Genomic DNA, 20,999 nt, shown 5'->3' on the forward strand with positions numbered 1-20,999 from the left:
GGTCGTTCTGCTGTTGGGCCGTTCGTCCAATTTGCATATTACGCTTTTATTATTATAGATGTTTTGCTGTGGACTGATTCATCTCTAGTTACCTACATGATTTTCCTACCACATATATTGGGCTATTTAAAACGAACCTTGCTGCCTTGACCGGTTTGGCTCAGTGGATAGAGCGTCGGCCTGCGGTCTGAAGGGTCCCGGGTTCGATTCCAGTCAAGGGCATGTACCTTGGTTGTGGGCACATCCTCGGTGGCAGGTGTGCAGGGGGCAGCTGATCGATGTTTCTCTCTCATTGGTGTTTCTAACTCTCTATCCCTCTCCCTTCCTCTCTGTAAAAAAAAATCAATAAAATATATTTAATACGAACCTTGCTTAATGCATTGTGCTTTTCAAATAGGATTTATTTAAAATCCTACCGATATAAGTAAGTGCCATAAAATTTTTAATTTTTCTAAAATAGGGATAGCCTTTGAAAATTCTTCCCCTTTTGGAAAATCGTATTTTCATGTATTAACACCACAGATAATAAGATTTTGAGGTTTTGAAAAGGAACAGAAACCCAGGTTATAAAAAGTAAATTTATCAAGTTATTTTTTCTTTCTACTTTATTTTGTTCCTACTTAATTTACAAGATGGTCCATGTATACTCTGAAAAATTTTGGTGTTCAAATGTATTAATTTATCTTAACTTGGTTTTTCTAAAGGTGTATTCATTCAAGAGTTTTTCATTGAAAATCTTCAATTTTAAGGGTACTCTGCAGAATTATCTACCCAGTTTTTATTTAGAAAGTAAGATTTTTCTGGACATTACAGTTCCAAGGATGCTGATAGCAGGCCTTATTTTCAGTGTGTGAAATTATCTAATCTATGGGATGGAAGAAGTCAACAACAAAATTTAATTCAAGGAATGGTGGTCAGAGTAAGATTTTATAGATTAAGATGTGATCTGCTAGTAATCATTATACTCAACATATCAGTTTTTAATTAGTCTTTTTTTATTTTAGTAGATGAAAGAAGAGTTTCAAGAAGGTATGAAGATTGTCAAGGTGAGAGAGCTTTATATGTGAGTTGTAAGTCAAATAGCCAAATTTGTATACTGTTTGGCAGATGAAGAGTTATTAGTTTATATGTACAGACACATTTTTTGGACTTTTACTTGCCTGACCATATCTAATTAGTTACAGAGGAATTTGCCTATTTATTAGTTACATAAATAATTTGTATTATTCTGTGAATGCTGTTAATTTACATTTACCTTAAAATACAATACCAGGCAACTTACCACACGCTTTATAAAAGGCTGTTATGGAAAAAATATACAAAATATCAATTATTTTGACAGAAGTGTAAAACTTGTCCATGATAATCAACTATTTATTAATATCTTCTTTGGGGCAGAACTGTTTTCTATTTTTTTATTGCAGCCAGTAGATTTATGTAACTGGTACATAAAACCCATGTGTCAGCTTAATTTTTTTTTATTTTAACACACTCTATATAGTGTTATACCATGGTTAATAGTTCATTTTCTTTTCTTAAGCAAAGAGACTTTTTCTTATGATAAAGTGTATGTCTATTCCATTTTTGCCCTTAGGAGGTATTTTAATCTCTATATTGAAATATAGATTTCAGAGGAATTGATGAGTGGCAAAAATTACAGCATATAATCTAAAGAGTTTTGTTGGTCTACATTTTTCAACTAAATTGCATAACACAACAGATTTGTGACAACTGAGATTTTATTAAGTGCTTTATTCTGTATACACTGATCACACTGACATTGCCTGCCACATCTATCTTAAAATGCATCTTAATACTTTTCACATTAAGTAAACTATTCTAAAGCGTATATATGAGATGTTTATGTGTTACACACAGTCACCATGACTATATAGGTTCACTGACACATGTATTTCTTTTCTAAATCTCTTTAATTTCATCAGCCTTCATTGGTGATAAATTGATCTGATGCCAAGATTTTATTTAGGGTCATAACAACTTTTTATATTATGTTCACCTTGTCAGTTTATTTAAAGTGTTTGCACATGTGTGTGTGTATATAAGAGTGTAAAAGAGGATAACATAGGTATACTTTGTGGAATGTAATACCACAATGTTAAATTCAGTACCATAAGGGCAACCTGATGCCATGTAATCTCTAGTAATTCATCTAACAAAATCCAAAAATGTATAACGATATGTAGTTTAATTGTGTATCAATTTTTCAGGAAATACTTTGGACTCAACATTAGAAAACAGAAGTAGTACAGCAGCACAGTACCTTCAAATTTGTGATAGCATTAATACAAATAAAGTACTTAAACAAAAAGCCAAGAAGAGGAGACGAGGAGAAATGAGGCAGTGGCAAACAGGTAAAATACTAATACTTTGCTTTATTGATATTATAATAATTTGAAAAGTGGAGTTATTTTTTTTTGTAATTGGAGAAAATATCAGTTGTTTATAGTATAGCTCTACTCCCACATACCTGTTTGTGTTTGATCTAAATAGTTGTGTTTCTTTAAATGTGTTTGACTCATACTTAATAAAACTATACTTGTTTGCTCTTTACCCAAATGGTGTTTTAAAAGGGAATTGTCAGGTTGGTTTTACAATAAAGGGTACCTGTTTCTAGTTTACAAATTGCATGTGATATAGTATTTTGGCAGATGAATAATATATAGCAGAGTGCTGCTCATTAATTTGTGTGAGCTATTTTATCATAAATTGCTTTTAATGTGCATTTTATCTTAGAAAATTTTATTCCACTAGTATAGTTCTCACAGTGTGAATATTGGCACTTTTGTTGTAAAATCTTTTTAAACAGTCTGGCTAAATGTCACAACTTCCCTATTTTTTTAATCTAGCTGTTATAATAGGCCCTGATGGACAACCCTTGACAGTATATCCTTGCCATATTTGCACAAAAAAGTTTAAATCAAGGGGATTCTTGAAAAGACACATGAAGAATCATCCTGATCATTTGATGAGAAAAAAATATCAGTGTACAGATTGTGACTTTACAACTAACAAGAAAGTGAGTTTCCATAACCACTTAGAAAGCCATAAGCTTATAAACAAAGTTGACAAAACCCATGAGTTTACAGAATATACACGAAGATACAGAGAGGCTAGTCCACTGAGTTCAAATAAACTTATACTAAGAGATAAGGAGCCGAAGACGCACAAGTGCAAATACTGTGACTATGAAACTGCAGAACAAGGACTATTAAACAGACATTTACTGGCTGTTCACAGCAAGAATTTTCCACATGTTTGTGTTGAGTGTGGGAAGGGCTTTCGACATCCTTCTGAACTCAAAAAACACATGAGAACCCATACTGGTGAGAAGCCATATCAATGTCAGTATTGTGTTTTCAGGTGTGCAGATCAATCAAATCTGAAAACTCACATTAAGTCTAAGCATGGTAACAATTTGCCATATAAATGTGAGCATTGTCCCCAAGCATTTGGTGATGAAAGGGAGCTTCAACGCCATCTGGATTTATTTCAAGGACATAAGACACACCAGTGTCCTCATTGTGACCATAAGAGCACCAACTCAAGTGACCTAAAGCGGCACATCATATCTGTCCACACTAAGGATTTTCCTCACAAATGTGAGGTTTGTGATAAAGGTTTCCATCGTCCTTCTGAGCTCAAAAAGCATAGTGATATCCATAAGGGTAGGAAGATTCATCAGTGTAGGCACTGTGACTTTAAAACATCAGATCCATTTATTCTTAGTGGTCATATCCTTTCAGTTCATACTAAGGATCAGTCATTGAAGTGTAAAAGGTGCAAGAGAGGGTTCAGACAACAAAATGAGCTGAAAAAGCATATGAAGACCCACACTGGAAGGAAGATTTACCAATGTGAGTATTGTGAGTACAGTACAACAGATGCATCTGGCTTTAAACGACATGTGATATCAATACATACAAAAGACTATCCACACAGGTGTGAATTCTGCAAAAAGGGATTCCGAAGACCATCAGAAAAAAATCAGCATATTATGAGACACCACAAGGAGGCTCTTATGTAATAAGACCAATATAAAGAAAGAAACTCTGGAAAATATGATATGCTACATGGCAGTAAAACTTCATAAACCTTTTCATCTGGTTACAAAGTTGATATTAAATCATAACTTTGCATTCTTTGTATTAAAAATATTTGAATTGACAGGGTGTCTCATAGCCCTTTGAAAATTACTTAAAGAATTTAAGAAGCACCATAGAATGGTTGTAGAAAAACCTATTAAGTGTCAATTTAATAGGATTATATGCATAAACTACAGAAGGGAAGAGTAAAGATAATGACTTTATTTGGCTGATCATACTAGAGACATGCTTCTGAAAAAAATCTTACATAATTTAGGAGTTTAGCAATGCTTTGCTATGACAAGCCTCACTTTTATGCAATTTTAGAAATGGGGTGGGAAATAAAATGCAGTGATCCATCAGGCATTTTGTCATTGAGCCTTTTATATGGTACCTGGAAATTGAATTCCAGAAATCTAAAAGTTTATGTATTCATTAAAGTAACTTTTACTGAAAAACAGGTTAGATTAATTCAATACTATTAAAAAGAATTTCAGAGCTGCTAAAATTTTATCACAGGACAGGATGTTTAAAATAAAGCATTCTGTGCTAAACTCTAAGGATTAAAGTTCCCTTTTTTATGCTGTTTGAGTTGGTTATTGTTCAGTATGGCATATATGACAAGCGTATATTTGAGTCAAATATGGCTTTCTAAAACGAATGCAACCAGTAGTGTTGCAAACAAAGTTAGCACTATATTTCTTAATGATCTAAAGATTAAGTTGAGAGAACTCAGTTTTCTTAAATATTATAATGTTTAGGTTTTTTTTAGGACAATTAGCAAGTATGATGGTTCTAGCCTTACTTGCTCTAATGTTTAAAGGTGCAATTTTATGCCATTCTTGAAAATTTTGATTTTTAAAATCTATATATATACCATATAATTAACATGCATTTTCAGTACAAGGCAGTGTTTATGCAGTATTTAACAAAACACTGTGCTGCCAATAGAATTCAGAAGTGGATATTCAGTTTACAGTGTATAAATTTGAAATATGCATCCCTTTAACAACGCTTTGTGTTAGCATGCTGGAAATCAAAATGGCGCTTAATATAAAAAGCTGGTTTAGGGAAATTTAATGAAATCCTGTTCATAAATGTATTGCATATGATGTGTACTTTTAAGTTTTAGTTGCTTCATGTTTACACTCAGCTGTTCAACATTATTAAAATGTAATTTTACTTCATACTATATTGTGGCTTTGTATTTCAACTAATGTTCACCTTTCTGTTTTTTTGCACCAGATAAGAATCAGTTTCTTGAGAATAAATTTTTTATCTTTCTTAACTTCAGAATATTAAATTTGGAAAATCTAAAATTGTGTGTTATGTGACTGTAAATGATGTACACGCTGTAAAATAAGATTGTCTCTGTTACGTGGGATTATTTCTAAATGTTACTCATTGAAATGAGCATACAATAAAAAGCATTTATTGCACTTCAAGGTTGTACAAATTTATTTAAAGTTTTGCTGTAAGGTTCATTCTTTATTAAGAGACTTTTCACTTAAAGTTGCTCTTAGGCAATTTGGTCTGCAGATTAACATGTAGAATTTTGTGCATTAGCAACAATACAAGTTAAGAATTTGAAAAATTATAATGATTATGACCTGATTATTCCTCAAAAATATAAATTTTTGCTAAAACCATGACAGAATGCTATAAAAGTGCCCATCTTAAGACTTGATATTTAATATTATAGAGAAAACTAAATATTTTTAACCTGCTTAAGTAACACAATCTTGAGAAATGAATCTAAAATTATGTTTCTAATAGAGCAAAATACATTTTAAAGGAAAACTATTAAGTACTTGGGAAAGACTTCTGCGAATGAGCATAAAAATAATCTATATTCAAACTAGTTATCATTCAGTAGAATTAATGTACCTAAAGAGCACTATTGCTTAAGACTGTCAATTTGGTTAATTGTCCTTTAATGATCACTAACAAAAAAGAATATGTTAGTCATTACATGTTAGACCAGTGCTTTTTTAAGCTTTAATATCTATATAGTTTATCTAGGGATCTTGTTAAAATACATATTCTGATTCAGTAGGTGTGGGATGGGGCCTTCAATTCTGCATTTCTAGTAAGCTCCATATGAGTAATAAGGTGTTAAGATAAAAGTCCCCAGGGTGATTCTGGTACACTCTGGCAACTTTGTTTAAACAGATAGCGATGGACATGGCATTTGAGCTGAGACATGAGTGAAAAGAAGAGCCAGGTCATATGAATATCCTGTGGAATAGCATTCAAGGCAGAGAAATGTACAAATGCAAATAACCAGAGATGGACCAGCTTTGGCTGGATCATGGTAAGGGGGACTGATGAGAGATGAAACCTGTGAGAATTTGAAATGGGAAGCCATTGGAGAGTTTTAAGGAAGGGAATATGTAACATGATTTACATTTTGAAGATCACTGTGCAGGTTGTGTAAGGAATATATTGTAGAGGAGACAAAGGAAGTAGAGATCCATATAAAGAGATTTTCCAATTATTTGTGGTTACAGTGAAGCTGGAGAAAAATAGATGGATTTTCTTTCTTTCACTTATAAATTGGGTCTAGAAAACCTCATTCAAGATGGAACAAATAAAAATTTAGCTTATATTACAAACAAAATTGTCTTAAAAATACAAATATTACTGGCACAGACCTGTCTTATGACAAAACAGATTTCACCCTAACAATGCAGATCAAAGTACCATCATAAGAAAGAGAAATAACTTGGTAATTATTTTAAAAGCATTTTCCCAGAACAGTTCAGGACCATTTTGTGGAAATGGATTTTTCTGATTTTCACTTCTAAATGGCCTATACCATGATAGAGAGGAAAAGATTGCTACTGTCAATTGCTATTGTCGCTCAGGGACAGCTCTTAAATTTAACTCATGCTTATATAGGACAACCACCAGTTTGAAACTTAAACTGTCCTTAAAAATATATATGATAGAGCCAAGCTAGGATGGCTGTCAGTTGGGCGTCATCTTGTGCACCAAAAGGTTGCTAGTTCGATGTTCGATTCCTGGCCAAGACATCCTGTGTACCAAAAGGTTGCTAGTTCGATGGTTTGATTCCTGGCCAAGGCCAACTCGTTTTGGGTCCTATCCTCGGTTCTCTCTCACTCCCTTCTTTTCCCTAAGCATGTCCTTGGGTGAGGATTGGAAAAAAATGTATGGTAGTGGGTGAGAGCGTTGGCCTGCAGACTCAAGGATCCCAGGTTCAATTCCGGTAAAGGGCATGTACCTTGGTTGTGGGCACATACCCAGTAGGGAGTGTGCAGGAGGCAGCTGATCGATATTTCTCTCTCATCGATGTTTCTAACTCTCCCTCTCCCTTCCTCTCTGTAAAAAATCAATAAAATATATTTAAAAAGAATAAAAATAAAAATAGAAGAATATAATGAACCCCTACAGTATGTAGCCACCACCCAGCTTCAGTCATCATTTTGTGGCCAACTTTGTTTCGTTTATATTCTTCCTCACTCCTCTCTGACCCTCCTACCTAACTGATTTATGAAGCCCCCTAATCTCACTGGTTTAATTTGAAGTAAATCCCAGACATTTTTTGAAAGAATATATAGCAAAATTCTTAATCTTAAGTATGCCTACTTACAGAAAAAAATGACTCATCTCACATAAAGTCAGAGGAACAGAATAATCCTCTTGTTTAGATATTTTGTTCAGACATCTTGTTCAGATGTGTTGGTGAGAATAAAAAAAAAATGCTGTCCTAATTCTATCCAATAAGGTTTTTTGGCTCTTAATAGGGATTCTTTTGGAGAATATGCAGAAAATCAGTGCTCTAGAATATCATTGGATTAGAGAATGTTTCTAACTTTGTTCGGCTCCATTCTGTTCTTCAAAATATAATTAGCTTGTAAATTTGATACTGGTTTAAGAAGGTCTCTTAGAACCTTAGATCCTAGATAAGAACTGGCTAGTGTTATTGGCAGTTTAGAGGCTCTGGAAAAGAAATTGTGACACTTGTAGGGTCAAGACTGTAGCACTAGATAATCCCAAATGAAAAATATTTCACCTGCTTTGTTCCAGTTGTGTAGCCTTTCTCTTTGAACATTACCCAAATAACTATTTCAAAGAGAGCTCTGCTTCATTTTAAATTTCGGACCAATTGGCAATATTTAAACTATCCCATTTTGCCCATATGTAAGTCCCAATCATTACCTATCTGATCCCAAAACCCTGTCATCCTAGGTCCCAATAACAGCTACTCATGGCTGGCTCATCAGACTCCTTTAGAGAACTACCTCATAAAGCCTATATATTTTCCTATTTTAAGAAATTGGTCTGACTTATTATATCTTGGTACAAATGAGCTAGGAGCATCCAACACTGATTGTGTTAGCAAACCAGATATTGAATCACAGCATTATATTGCAAAAGCTATTCCTTAACATAGAGGATCTCTGGAACATAAAATTTAGTAACAAAAAATTATTTTAATGTAATTGGTTGGGAAACCAAACCAAAGACCCTGGACTTAACATTTCATCCACAAGAGACCAATTCAACAAGGTTACCAAGATTGTCTGGCTATCATATAATTATTTCATTTAGCAATTCTAGTGTTCCTTTGTAGACTCAAAAGATGAATGTCTTATTTTGACACTAAATATTAACAATTTTATTAAAACGGAATTATTTATTATATTATTTAATTTAAAACTTATATTTACTATTTTATCCAAGTATCAGCATGAAATACTTTATATTTTTTATTAAACAAAGTACTATAAAAATCCAATAAATTTAGCAATGGTGTGTGGTGGTGGAAAGAACCTTGTAGAGAAGTTTTCTTACTTTCAAAAGAATTATGTCTACACATCTTTGTAGATTATAATAATAAGAAGTGAGAATGGCTTTTTGTTTAGGTAATCCAAATTGAGGGGTGAGATGAAAATTTTTAAACTTCATTTTGATCCTTTTGTACTGTTTGTGTTAAGAAAATGTATTACAGTTAAAATACTATTACAGGGATGGGAAGAATGCTTTATGGAATCATATTTGCAATAAATGAGTTATGGAAATTAGAAGACTAGGTTTATAAGACTAGGCTTTTAAATAAGAAACCTGCAACAACCAGAGGTCCAGCTATGTTGAATTGTCGTCACTAATAGTTCACATCAGGCCTTTTTGTTTTTTTCAGTTAAGGGGGTGTTTTTAGTTCTAACATTCACATGATAGCAACTTCCTGACAAAAATGTATAGCTAAGCTAAAAACCTATCCTGCATGTTTCTTACGAGGACTTCCACAAAAAACATACAGATACTTCACATATTTTATTTAGACACTTAAATAACTTGTCTTGCATTTCTTGCAGTCTCCATTTTATTTGACATCTAAAGTGAAACATACTCAAATAGAAATTAGATAATAGGCATTTCTCACCTGACAACATTTTTGTTGTTGCAATTTTCAGAGAGAAGCTGTGCGAAAATTGTGAGGGAAAAGAAATCACTACTATTTTTATTGATCTTAATCAGAAATTGGAAAAGAAATACATACATTTAAATTTATTAAGTGCAATAAGTACCTTGTCATGACAACTCCATTCAATCACTATGCTTAGATCAAGTAAGCCAATGACATGCTGACAGTTCTAATTTTCAAAAAGTTATGGTGGTAGTTTTCTATTAGGCTACTAAAAACCACCATTTATATCATATGTAATGGCTAGAAAATATGGCATAATTTTCTTACAGGTACATATATGAGTAGTTAGCAGAAGGGAAACTGCCCTGTTATTCCCACACCAAGGGAAAAAATGTAAGGACTATCTAGCTCATGAAAAATATTAACACTTTCTATCACAAAATATTGATAAAATTGGAATTGTATCAATCCATATTAGAGAGCTTGACCTTTTAGTCAAAGTATTAAGATAACAAAATAAGACTTTAGCTTTGTATCAAAACCTATTTGGAAGTTATGAGTATTAAAAGCATTTTTCTTATTATGGTTTGATTTAGTGTAGTGCCTCATCTGTTCCTATCTTAACATAGTATAATGAATAATTATTAAAGTATAATTATAAAACATGATAGGTTCTATACAGATATTTGCAGAGATATTTCAGTGCAAAACCTTATTTAAATGTAACCCATATATATTTGTTGCCTTAATTTATATTTTGTCAAATGCAAACATTTTAATTTTTGCTAATTCTTAACTTTAAGCAGAGGGCTTGAAATTAAGAAATTTCATTCCTATCTACTAATATACTTAGAAAATACTTTCGTTCACTTTGTAAGGTCATTAGAACCAAATTAATCAACCAACTTCTAAGTTCAGTAAATACTCTACTATAAAAGCTCTTTCTCCCAAGTTAGATGCAAATATCAATAATTTGTTGTTTCTTTTTTACTTCTTAAGCCTTTATGCAATATTTCAATGTCACATTATATATTCTACTATAAAAATGTCTACTTTCTTTCTACCCACTACTACAATATATTGTTATATGTTTTCAAGGAAGTGGGTGAGCTCATTTGGGGGATGATATGCTTTGAAAGAACAGATTTGCCAAGCCATTGATATGTACTTAGAACCATAATATTACAATGTGCAAATTAGTGGATTTATTTATTTAAAAAATATCCCACTTCCCTACTTAATGAAGCTAACCATCACCCTTGGTTTAGTTATGTCTCTAAGAGGTATAAATAGCATGTAATGAAGCAGCTCTTTTAGTCATAGGTTCAATGTGAGAAAAACAAATATATACTGTATAGATCAGTGATGGCGAACCTTTTGAGCTCGGCGTGTCAGCATTTTGAAAAACCCTAACTTAACTCTGGTGCCGTGTCACATATAGAAATTTTTTGACATTTGCAACCATAGTAAAACAAAGACTTATATTTTTGATATTTATTTTATATATTTAAATGCCATTTAACAAAGAAAAATCAACCAAAAAAATGAGTTCGCGTGTCACCTCTGACACATGTGTCATAGGTTCGCCATCACTGGTATAGACCATGCACTAAACTTTAAAAAAAAAATCCAATAGTTTGCCTATTTTTTTGGTAATAAACAGTATCAATCCTTGTAGCTGAATTGCATATCTAATATCAGAGAAGATCTTCTAGTGGAATAACTTGTAAAATCTCTGCCCCAACAAATTAATTCAGTATCTAGGAAGCATTCTATTGAAAAGTAGTGAATTATGTCCTATATTGACTGCTATGGAAGTTTAAATAAGTGATATATTGCTATATTAATACAAGAATGTAGATTCAGGCCTCATAAATGGTTGGAGAAACTCATCTTCAGGACTAATTCATTCCATTTGATTCACTGGGTAGTGGCATGGTTCAAAATTTTGATTGGCCTTTTGTTATGGAAAAATTAAAGTACTGATGCAGACCCCCAAAATCTTCTTCTGAATTTGAGAGTCATTCATGGCTAGAAAGGAAAAAAAAAGTTAGTTTACAACTGGCTGATAATTGATTTTAGACATTGTCATGGTATGAACACAGTTTTGAAAAGTGATTTAAATTGATAGATATAAAACCAAATGAAATGCACTATTATTTTGTGGTGCTCTTTTATATGTATACTAGAGGCCCGGTGCACAAATTTTATATGGGGGGAGGGGTCCCTCAGCCTGGCCTGGACCCTTTCCAATCCGGGACCCCTTGGGGTATGTCCAACTGCCAGTTTAGACCCGATCCCACAGTCAGACATCCCTCTCGCAATCAGGGACCGCTGGCTCCTAATCGCTCACCTGTCTGCCTGCCTGATTGCCCCTAACCACTCTGCCTGCCTGCCTTATTGCCCCCAACTGCTCTCCCCTGCCGGCCTGATCACCCCTAACTGCTGCTGCCTTGGCCCCCGCCACTGCGGTTTTGTCTGGAAGGACGACAGGAAGATGTCCGGTCGACCTGGTCTAATTAGCATATTACCCTTTTATTAGTATAGATTTAATGATACAGTGGTTTGTCTAACTTTAGTCTAGGTATATATTTCAAATTATTTTAAGCATTAGGGAGGGAGGATTCAGTAGAGTTCTTCCTTGATGTCTATTTAGAGGTTAAATATATCCAAATGTCTCTAACTGTTAATAAATATAGATTTTGAACTAACTCTCAGTATCTAGTCCTTTAAGATATCAGGTTTGGTATTTATTGCTACACATTTTTAATGGGGACAGTAGTAATGAATACTATTTGACAGATCTTCACATTGATGTAACCCCTGGGGTACATATAGTTAGTAGCAGCAATTGCTTTTCACTCTTAAATTTCAACATCAAATAACCTCTCAGTGACAAATTTTAAATCCTATACTGACTTTCCCTTGCTGCTCATGTGGTTCTTGGGCTATCAGGTACCCTTTATTAGTTAACAAGTAGTAATTAGTAACTCTCAACTAATTAATAACCTAAGAAACACCTATGTCAAAGCTCAAATTATTTTTATTTTGGGGTTACTAAATGTTGATTGCTTTTATAGATGATAGACAACCACTTATACAAGATTAATGGCTTAATTGTAGTTAGAAAAGGGCTTCAAAGCTAAACAATTTTGAATTTTTTTTTAATTAAATAGTTGAGTTTGTTCAACCAAAAGGTAATTTTTAAAAGGAGTTATTTAATAGATGCTTAATTTTATTAACTCTACACCTGCAGTTATTTATTAACTATACAAATATAGTATTTTATTAACTATAAATCTGTGATTTTAAATTTTCTTCAAAAGGTTCTGCAATTGATTGACATTTATATATTTATCTATTGTATTTTGTGGCTTATTTAAGCATTTTAAGTCTTTTATTGAAGTATCATAAACATGTAGAAAAATGTGCACATATAAGTGTACAACTAAATGAATTTTCCCAAACTGAGCACATGCAGCCATCACACAGATCAAAAAACAGCATGCTATTAATACCCTAGTAGTCTTCCTTATGCTCACTTCCACTAAGTACCCATCCTCAAGGATAACCACTGCCTGAGTTTAATAACCATATGTTAGTGCTATCTGCTTTTAGTACCTAAGCAATTTTTAACAAGGCAAAGGCTGTCATTTTCACAGTGTTAAAGTCAGATACTGTATAGTTTCCAAGCTTGGAATCTCAGCTTTTTTCTGTTCATTGTATTTGAGGAATATCATACATTCCCATTACTATCAATGGATTATTGTTACAACCCCTTGGCAGTACTATAGGCGTATGTAATTAGAGAGAAAAAGAACCTCAAGGTCATTCTGTTGTGTTAGTAGGGTGTTTCAAACTCGGCACTATTAACACTTTGGGCTAGATAATTCTTTGTGGTGGGGGACTTTCCTGTACATTGTAGCACCCCTGGTCTTTACCCACCAGATACCAATAGTACTCAATCCCCAGTTGTGAAAGCAAAAAATGTCTTCAGCCCTGGCCAGTGTTGCTAAGTGGTTAGAATGTTGGTCCATGTACTAAAGCGTTCGATTCCCGGTCAAGAGCATGTACCTGGGTTACGGGTTTGCTCCTGCCCCTGGTCTGGGCTCTCACACAGCTCTCTCTCTCTCTCTCTCTCCCTCCCCCCCCCTCATTTAAAAATTATTTAAAATTTTTATTCTCTCCCTCCCTTCCACTCTCTCTGAAAAGCAATGGAAAAAATATCCTCTGATGAGGATTAACAACAATAACAAAAATGTCTCCAAACAGTGCTAAATGTCCCCTAAAGGGAAAAATTGCTGCTGGTAGAGAACCACTATGCTAGAAAAAATATACCCTTTGTTTGATGTTCATTACTTTAAAGGTTAATAGGTTAATAAGTAGAAAAGTTTTAGGAGAGTAGCTTTCAGTCCTGCAGAAAAAGAGGGTTTTAGTAATTGTCCCCCTTACTAATGTATTGGACTACTGTATATAGAAAGAGGCTAAGGTCTGTATCATCTTGTCATCCTGGAGAATGTCGTAGAAGGTAGATATTAGAATACATGACATTTAAAGTACTCTTCATCAATTTAACTATAACTATGGGATTTAAAGGTGGATAATCTTATAATCTAGTTAGAAAGACAGGCAGACCTTTTCTCTTTCAAATCTTAAAAATTTAGAATCTACAGGACATATATGATTGCAAGTATTATTAAAACATGCTTCTCCATTTTCAATTCCCCTTCATAATCATCTATAATATTTCCTACCTGCTTCAGAAACAATAAGGTTTTTGGAAAATTTTAATAGAATCATTTCAATAACTCCTAAGGTGTGCAAGGAAATAAAACCCAATGTTAATTGTGTTCCTATTTGGGGTAAAATCATATCTAATTTATTACAGTTTAGATAATTAATTATAATGCTCCATGTATGAATCATTTCAAAGTTTATTATCTCTTATTACATATCAGTAAGGGAAATGTGGAAAAGTCTTAAGAGGAAAAAATATTCTGTAACATTTTAGTTTATTCTGATATTTTACCAGAATTTTTAAAGGCTGTTATATATAAAGAATATACATGCATTTTAGTACTAATAGGACTAGATACACTAAAGTGAACTTACACAAGTCCATTTGTCTTCTGTTTTCTCAATCACAATTGTCTGTGTGTCACTACCTGGTGGTATATATTCATAGTCGTCATACAGGAGTCCTAGGATTGGATATTGTGTTCTGTACCTACACAGAAAAAAAAGTTAGTTTACAAGATGCACATGAAAATAACTTTCATTCCTACGTAGTCACTCCTAATTTGATTCCCCTTATTAAAATAATTTTTCTCTGCAAGACTTTTAACGTTTTCTTCTTAAAAATCCCCTGTTAATGTACAAAGACTTACTACTATTATTTTTAAAAAGAGTAAGGGGAGGTACTTCTATTTCTGGAAATAATGGACCACAGGCAGATGAAAGAGTGATAAAAACGAAGGGAAGCAAATGACATAAGCCCTAAAAGTGCCTGGAGATTTCCTTGATCACAGCATAGGAAAAGGGAAGCCAAACAGATTCTAGCAGTTTCACCAAGTTGAGGTAACAAAATTTCAAGTAAAACATGCCAAAGCAGCCAGAATTTGTGGAGCAGAATAATAGACAGGAGAGAGATACATAGATAAAGAGAGGTCAGGAGACCTGTAGAGGGTTGACCACAAATCTTTTCGTGAGTACGGATGGATCATTGTAGGCATGTGAAGACTTGGGAAAGAGCCACTGGAAAGGAGTAGTATGGAAATTCCTAGAGCTCACATAGTAATGGGAATAGTTTGTTCCACTAACCAGAATGGAAAAAACTAGTATGGGGAAAAACAAGCAGAGACTACAGGAGATTATTGCCTTAGTAGTGGGATGGCATTAGTCCTAGACTATATAGTTTGTTCTAATAGAGTTTAAAGGCAAGACTTGAAAGTATTAAACTATTTCCAAGTAGCTTAACTTTATCTCAGAATAAAACCACAAAATGCTTAGTGATATAAAAATATTCAGAAATCCAGTATGAAAAATCACAATATATGGCATTCAATGAAAAATTAGTAAGCATGCAATGAAGCAGGGATATATGACTAATAATGAACAGAAAAATAAATTAGTAGAAACAGACCAAGAAATTGTAGATAAAAGAAACAAGTTGGCAAGGGAATATAAAATTTATACTAAAAAAAAAAAAACAAACAAAACAGAGGGAGGCATGAACAATATGAGGAGAACAATGAAGGATATAAAGAGTTACATTGAACTTATTTACATGAAAGTTACACTGTATGGGATTAACACCATTTTAGGCACTGCAGAAGAAAATACTGTTAATTTGAAGACATCAAGAAAAATTATCCAAAATAAAACGAGAGTAAAAACACTGAAGAATATAGAATATGAGTTAGCTATGGAAAATATCAGGTTCGCTCAATGTGTGCAATTGAAGACCCACAGGATTGGCAGTAGACAAAAGTAATTGAAGAAATAATGAACAAATTGTTTCCAAAGTTTTTGAATACTACAAACAGATCCAAGAAGCTCAATGGACATCAAGGAAAAGACTGATGAAGAAAAAAACAGAGAAGCGCATTATTATCAAATTGTTGAAAACCAGTGATTGAGTTTCTTGCAGCCAGAAAAAAAAGAACATTAAGAGGAAAACAATCATAAGATAAACAGCTAACTTCTTATCAAACAGTGAAAGTCAGAAGACAGTGGAATGACATCTTTAAAGTATTGATGGAAAAAATAATTACTGACTTACTATTCTATACATAGTAAAAATAACTGAAAAATGAAGGCAAAATAAAGATGGTTTTCAGATATAAAAAAAACACACACACACAAGAGAAGTCTTCACCAGCATGACAAGAAATGTTTAAGGAAGTCCTTCAGGCAGAAGGAAGATGATATCAGATAGAAATTTGGAGCTAAGCAAAAGAATGAATAGTAACAGGAAAAAAAAATGTGGGTAAATTTAAAACAAGATTAGATATTTTTCTTATTAATATTTCTTTAGAAATAATTGGCAATTGAAAGGAAAATTGTATTGGGAATTTATAATATAGGTAAAGGTAAATATATGTGTCAAAAATACCAAAAAGGCCCTAGCCAGTTTGGCTCAGTGGATGGAGTGTAGGCCTGTGGACTGAGGGGTCCCAGATTTGATTCAGGTCAAGGGCACGTACCTCAGTTGCAGGTTCCTGCCCACCCTGGCCCTGGTCAGGGCTCGTGCAAGAGGCAACCAATCAATGTGTTTCTCTCACATCGATATTTCTCTCTGTCTTTCCCTCTCTCTAAAAATCAATGGAAAAATATCCTCAGGTGAGGATTAAAAAAAAAAAAAAAAACACACCAAAAAGATCATGAAGGGAAATGGAAGTATACTATTATAAAGTTTGTATGCTACATGTGATGAGGCATAATAATTTTATTTGAAGGTAGACTGTGATGAGATAAAAAATACTTTAATCCTTTACAATTATAAAAAAGAAGTATACCTAATAGGCTAATAAAATAGATAAAATGCAATAATAAAAAAGATTAATTAATCTAAAAGGAAAAAAGAAAAGAGGAAAAGTGGAATAAAGGCAATATGGGACAAATAGGAAACAAATTGCCAGATGGTAAATTTAAACTCAAACATAATAATCACATTAAGTATAAATGGTCTAAACACTCCAATCAAAAGGCAAATATTGCTACTTAGGATAAAAACACAAGATCCAACTGTGTGTGTGTGTGTGTGTGTGTGTGTGTGTGTGTGTGTGTGTATAGTGTCTAAGTGACCGAATGACTGGTCACTATGATGCACACTGACCAGGGGGCAGATGCTCAATGCAGGAGCTGCCCCCTGGTGGTCAGTGTACTCCCACAGCGGGAGTGCTGCTCAGCTGACCTACAGGCGCCAGACACAAGGCTCAAAGCTGACTGGCTGGCTGGCTAGCGCTGCTATGGTGGTGCTAGCCTCTTCTGATCAGGACTGAGTGGACCAGGATGAGCGGGACTGGCAGGCAGTGTTGGACTGCCGGGTTTGGCCTGATCCCCACAGGCTATGCTGAGGGACCTTACTGGTGCATGAATCCATGCACTCACTGGGCCTCTAGTTATTTATTTTAAAAAAAACTTTAAATATAAACAAATTAATAGAATAAACTAAAAAGAATAGAAACATTTATCCTACAATCTGTAATCAAAAGGAAGCTAGAATAGTTATAATATCAGATGAAGTAGCCCTCAAACCAGGAAGCATAGAAGTTCACTTAATAATGACACAGGTGTCAACTCATCCACAAGATACTGCAATCCTTAATTTTTATTCAATAAGACATAGCAATCCTAAATGTTTATGCACCACCTACTAGAAAGTCAAAATACATGCAAAAAAACCTGATGGAAATTAATGGAGAAATAAATTCACATTATGAATCGGACATTTTGTCATGCCTTCTAAGATAATTGATATTAGAAGGAAACGGAAAGTCAGTTAAGATATAATGAACAACATAAACTGATGAACAAAAATAGACCCAGAGACAGAGAAGCATCAAATAGACTGTCAAACCTCAGAGGGAAGGCGGGGGGCCGGGGGGGGGCGGGTGTGGTAAGAGATCAACCAAAGGACTTGTGTCCATACATATAAGCATAACCAATGGACACAGACCCTAGGGGGATTAAGGGAGTGTGCTTGGAGGTGGGTGTGGCTGGGGAGAGGTCAATGGGGGCAAAAGGAGACATATGTAATACTTTAAACAATAAAGAATATTAAAAAGATATACAAGCTATGAACAATAGAATTGAGCTAAGTAAAATTTATAAAATGCTCCATTTATCGTCAATAGGTTATACATTCTTTTCAAGAACATGGAACACTTACCAAGAGTCTATTCTGTGCCACAAAACAAGTTTCAATAAATTTAAAATGATTATAATGAATACAAGATATGTTCTCTGTCCATAATGAAAATAAATTAGGAATCAATAACATAAATATATCTAGAAAAGTCCCATAGATTTGGAAACTAAAGGATACAGTTCTGAATAACCCAAAAACAAATCAAAAGGGAAATTTAAAAATATTTTGAACTGAATGCAAATGAAACTACAACTTAAAATTGGGGGATACAGCTAAAGCACTGGTTAAATAGAAACCTGTAGCATTAAAAGCTTATATTAGCAATGGTCTAAAACCAATGTCCTATGTTTCCAGGTTAGAAACTAGAAAAGAGAAGATTAAGTGGAAAATATACATAAAAAAGAAAATAAAGATAAAATATCAATGAAATTTAAAATGGTAAAGCAGCCGTAACCGGTTTGGCTCAGTGGATGGAGCGTCGGCCTGCGGACTGAAAGGTCCCAGGTTCGATTCCGGTCAAGGGCATGTACCTTGGTTGCGGGCACATCCCCAGTAGGAGGTGTGCAAGAGGCAGCTGATCGATGTTTCTCTCTCATCGATGTTTCTAACTCTCTGTCTCTCTCCCTTCCTCTCTGTCAAAAATCAATAAAATATATTTAAAAAAAAATAAAATAAAAATAAAATGGTAAAGCAGTAGAGGAAAACCAATTAAAACCTGGTCCTTTAAGAACATCAATAAAATTGATATAGCTCCAACCAAACCAATTATCAAAGAAAGAAATACACAATTTTCAAAAATAAGAAAGAGAAGTTATCACCTCACATTTGTTATAATGGCTATTATCTAAAAGACAAGAAATAGCAAGTGTTGGTAAGGATGTGGAGAAAAGGGAACTCTTGTGCACTATTTGTGGGAATGTAAACTGGTATAGCCAATGTGAAAAACAGTATGGTAGTGCCTCAAAAAATTAAAAATAGATCTACCATATCACACAGCAATTAATGTATACACACACAAACGCACAGTGAAGTATTATACAGCCATAAATATGAAGGAAATCTTACCATTTATGACAGAATGGATGGATCTTGAGGACATTATGCATGGTGAAATAGGTCAGAGAAAGACAAATACCATATGATCTCACTTATACATGGAATTTAAAAAACACACAAATAAATGAACTCACAGAAACAGAGAACAGATTGGTGGTAGCCAAAGGAGGGGGTGGAGGGGTGGACTCTGAAATGGGTGAAGGTGATATAAACTTCCAGTTATAAAATAAGTAAGTCCTGGGGATATGATGTACAGCATGGCGACTATAGTTAATAAAAGTATTGTATATTTGAAAGTTGCTAAAAAAGTAGATCTTAAAATTTCTTATCTTGCCCAGCTGTGTGGCTCAATGGTTGCAAGTCAACCCAGGAACCAGAGGTCAGTGGTTTGATTCCTGGTCAAGGCACATGCCCAGGTTGCAGGCTTGATCCCCAGTAGGGGCATGCAGGAGGCAGCAGATTGTTGATGTTTCTCTCTCATTGATGTTTCTATCTCTCTATCCCTCTCCCTTCCTCTCTCTCTAAAAATCAATAAAAACATATTTTAAAAATGTCTTATCTCAAGAAAAGAATTTATAACTGTGTGGTGAAAGATGCTAACTAGACTTAGATTTATACATTTTGTAGTATACTGTATATGTCCACACAAATCTGTAATGGCCCCCAATTTTAAACAGCCTTAATGTCCATAAATTGATAAGTGGATAAATAAAATGTTGTATATTCATTAGATGGGATATTATTTAGTAACAAAAAAGCAATGAAGTACTGACACATGCTAAAATATTGTTGAATCTAGAAACATTATGCAAAGTGAAAGAATCCAGTCACAAAATACCACATTTTGTATCATTCCATTTATATGAAATATCCAAAATAGACTTTTGCTATAACTATCCTATATAACAAAAGGCTAATATGCAAATAGACTGAACGGTGGAACAACTGGAACAACCGAACAACTGAACAACTGGTCACTATGACACGTGCTGACCACCAGGGGGCGTGTATAGAACATGGCAGGCGTTGGCCATGGAGGGATGGTGGAGCAAATGAGCAAGGGTACCAGACCAAGGCAGGGAGCTGGTTGCTGTCATCGGGGCATCTGGTTGTTACTGAAAATTCTTTGCTCCCCGCGTGCTGCGGCCCTTCCTGGTACTCGCACCTGCTGCCGGCACTGGCTCCACTCACACCCACTGTTGGCACTGGAGCCACTGCTTGCACCCATTGCTGACGCCCACCACCGGCCCTGATTGCTCGGCGCTGTCAGTGGGTGTGAGCGGCAGCTGCTGGCTCTGATCGCCCCTGAGGGCTTCTCCACCTCCCCCTCCACCTGACGGGCGATTGGGGTAGCAGCAGCCACTTGCACTCACTGAAGGCACCGGCCCCGCTTGCACCCACTGCTGGCACTAGCCCCAATCTCTCCACGCCATCAGCAGGTGTGAGCGGGGCCAGCACCATCAGTGTGTGGGAAAGGTGACGGTGGGAGCGGGGCTGCAGGCAGACAGGGGACGGGGGGGGGGGGGGGGGGCAGGGCCACAATGGGAGGGGCCAGGTGGGGGCACAGAGGATGGGC

The 20,999-nt window shown here is 34.7% G+C and overlaps 2 protein-coding genes across 10 annotated transcripts in view; one reads left to right on the forward strand and one right to left on the reverse strand.

Annotated features, from left to right (window-relative positions):
• Positions 1-5,542, forward strand: part of ZNF711 (zinc finger protein 711) — a 42,032-nt gene extending 36,490 nt beyond the window's left edge. For 6 of the 7 annotated variants that reach the window (XM_059679107.1, XM_059679104.1, XM_059679103.1 and 3 more), the window contains 3 exons: positions 1,005-1,046; positions 2,229-2,372; positions 2,868-5,542. In XM_059679107.1, coding sequence (XP_059535090.1) covers positions 1,005-1,046; positions 2,229-2,372; positions 2,868-4,045 — 1,364 coding nt within the window. In that variant the 3' untranslated portion in view covers positions 4,046-5,542. The remainder of the gene's footprint in view (positions 1-1,004; positions 1,047-2,228; positions 2,373-2,867) is intronic. The other variant, XM_059679109.1, reaches the window with a different exon arrangement.
• Positions 5,543-9,382: 3,840 nt separating this feature from the next.
• Positions 9,383-20,999, reverse strand: part of POF1B (POF1B actin binding protein) — a 71,402-nt gene continuing 59,785 nt past the window's right edge. For 2 of the 3 annotated variants that reach the window (XM_059679112.1, XM_059679111.1), the window contains 3 exons: positions 14,608-14,722; positions 11,089-11,526; positions 9,383-10,845 (listed from right to left, as the gene is read on the reverse strand). In XM_059679112.1, the coding sequence (XP_059535095.1) occupies positions 11,521-11,526; positions 14,608-14,722 (121 nt within the window). In that variant the 3' untranslated portion in view covers positions 9,383-10,845; positions 11,089-11,520. Of the gene's footprint in view, positions 10,846-11,088; positions 11,527-14,577; positions 14,723-20,999 lie in introns of those variants that run through there. The other variant, XM_059679110.1, reaches the window with a different exon arrangement.

Source organism: Myotis daubentonii, chromosome X (genome assembly GCF_963259705.1).
Source record: "Myotis daubentonii chromosome X, mMyoDau2.1, whole genome shotgun sequence".
NCBI lineage: Eukaryota > Metazoa > Chordata > Mammalia > Chiroptera > Vespertilionidae > Myotis > Myotis daubentonii.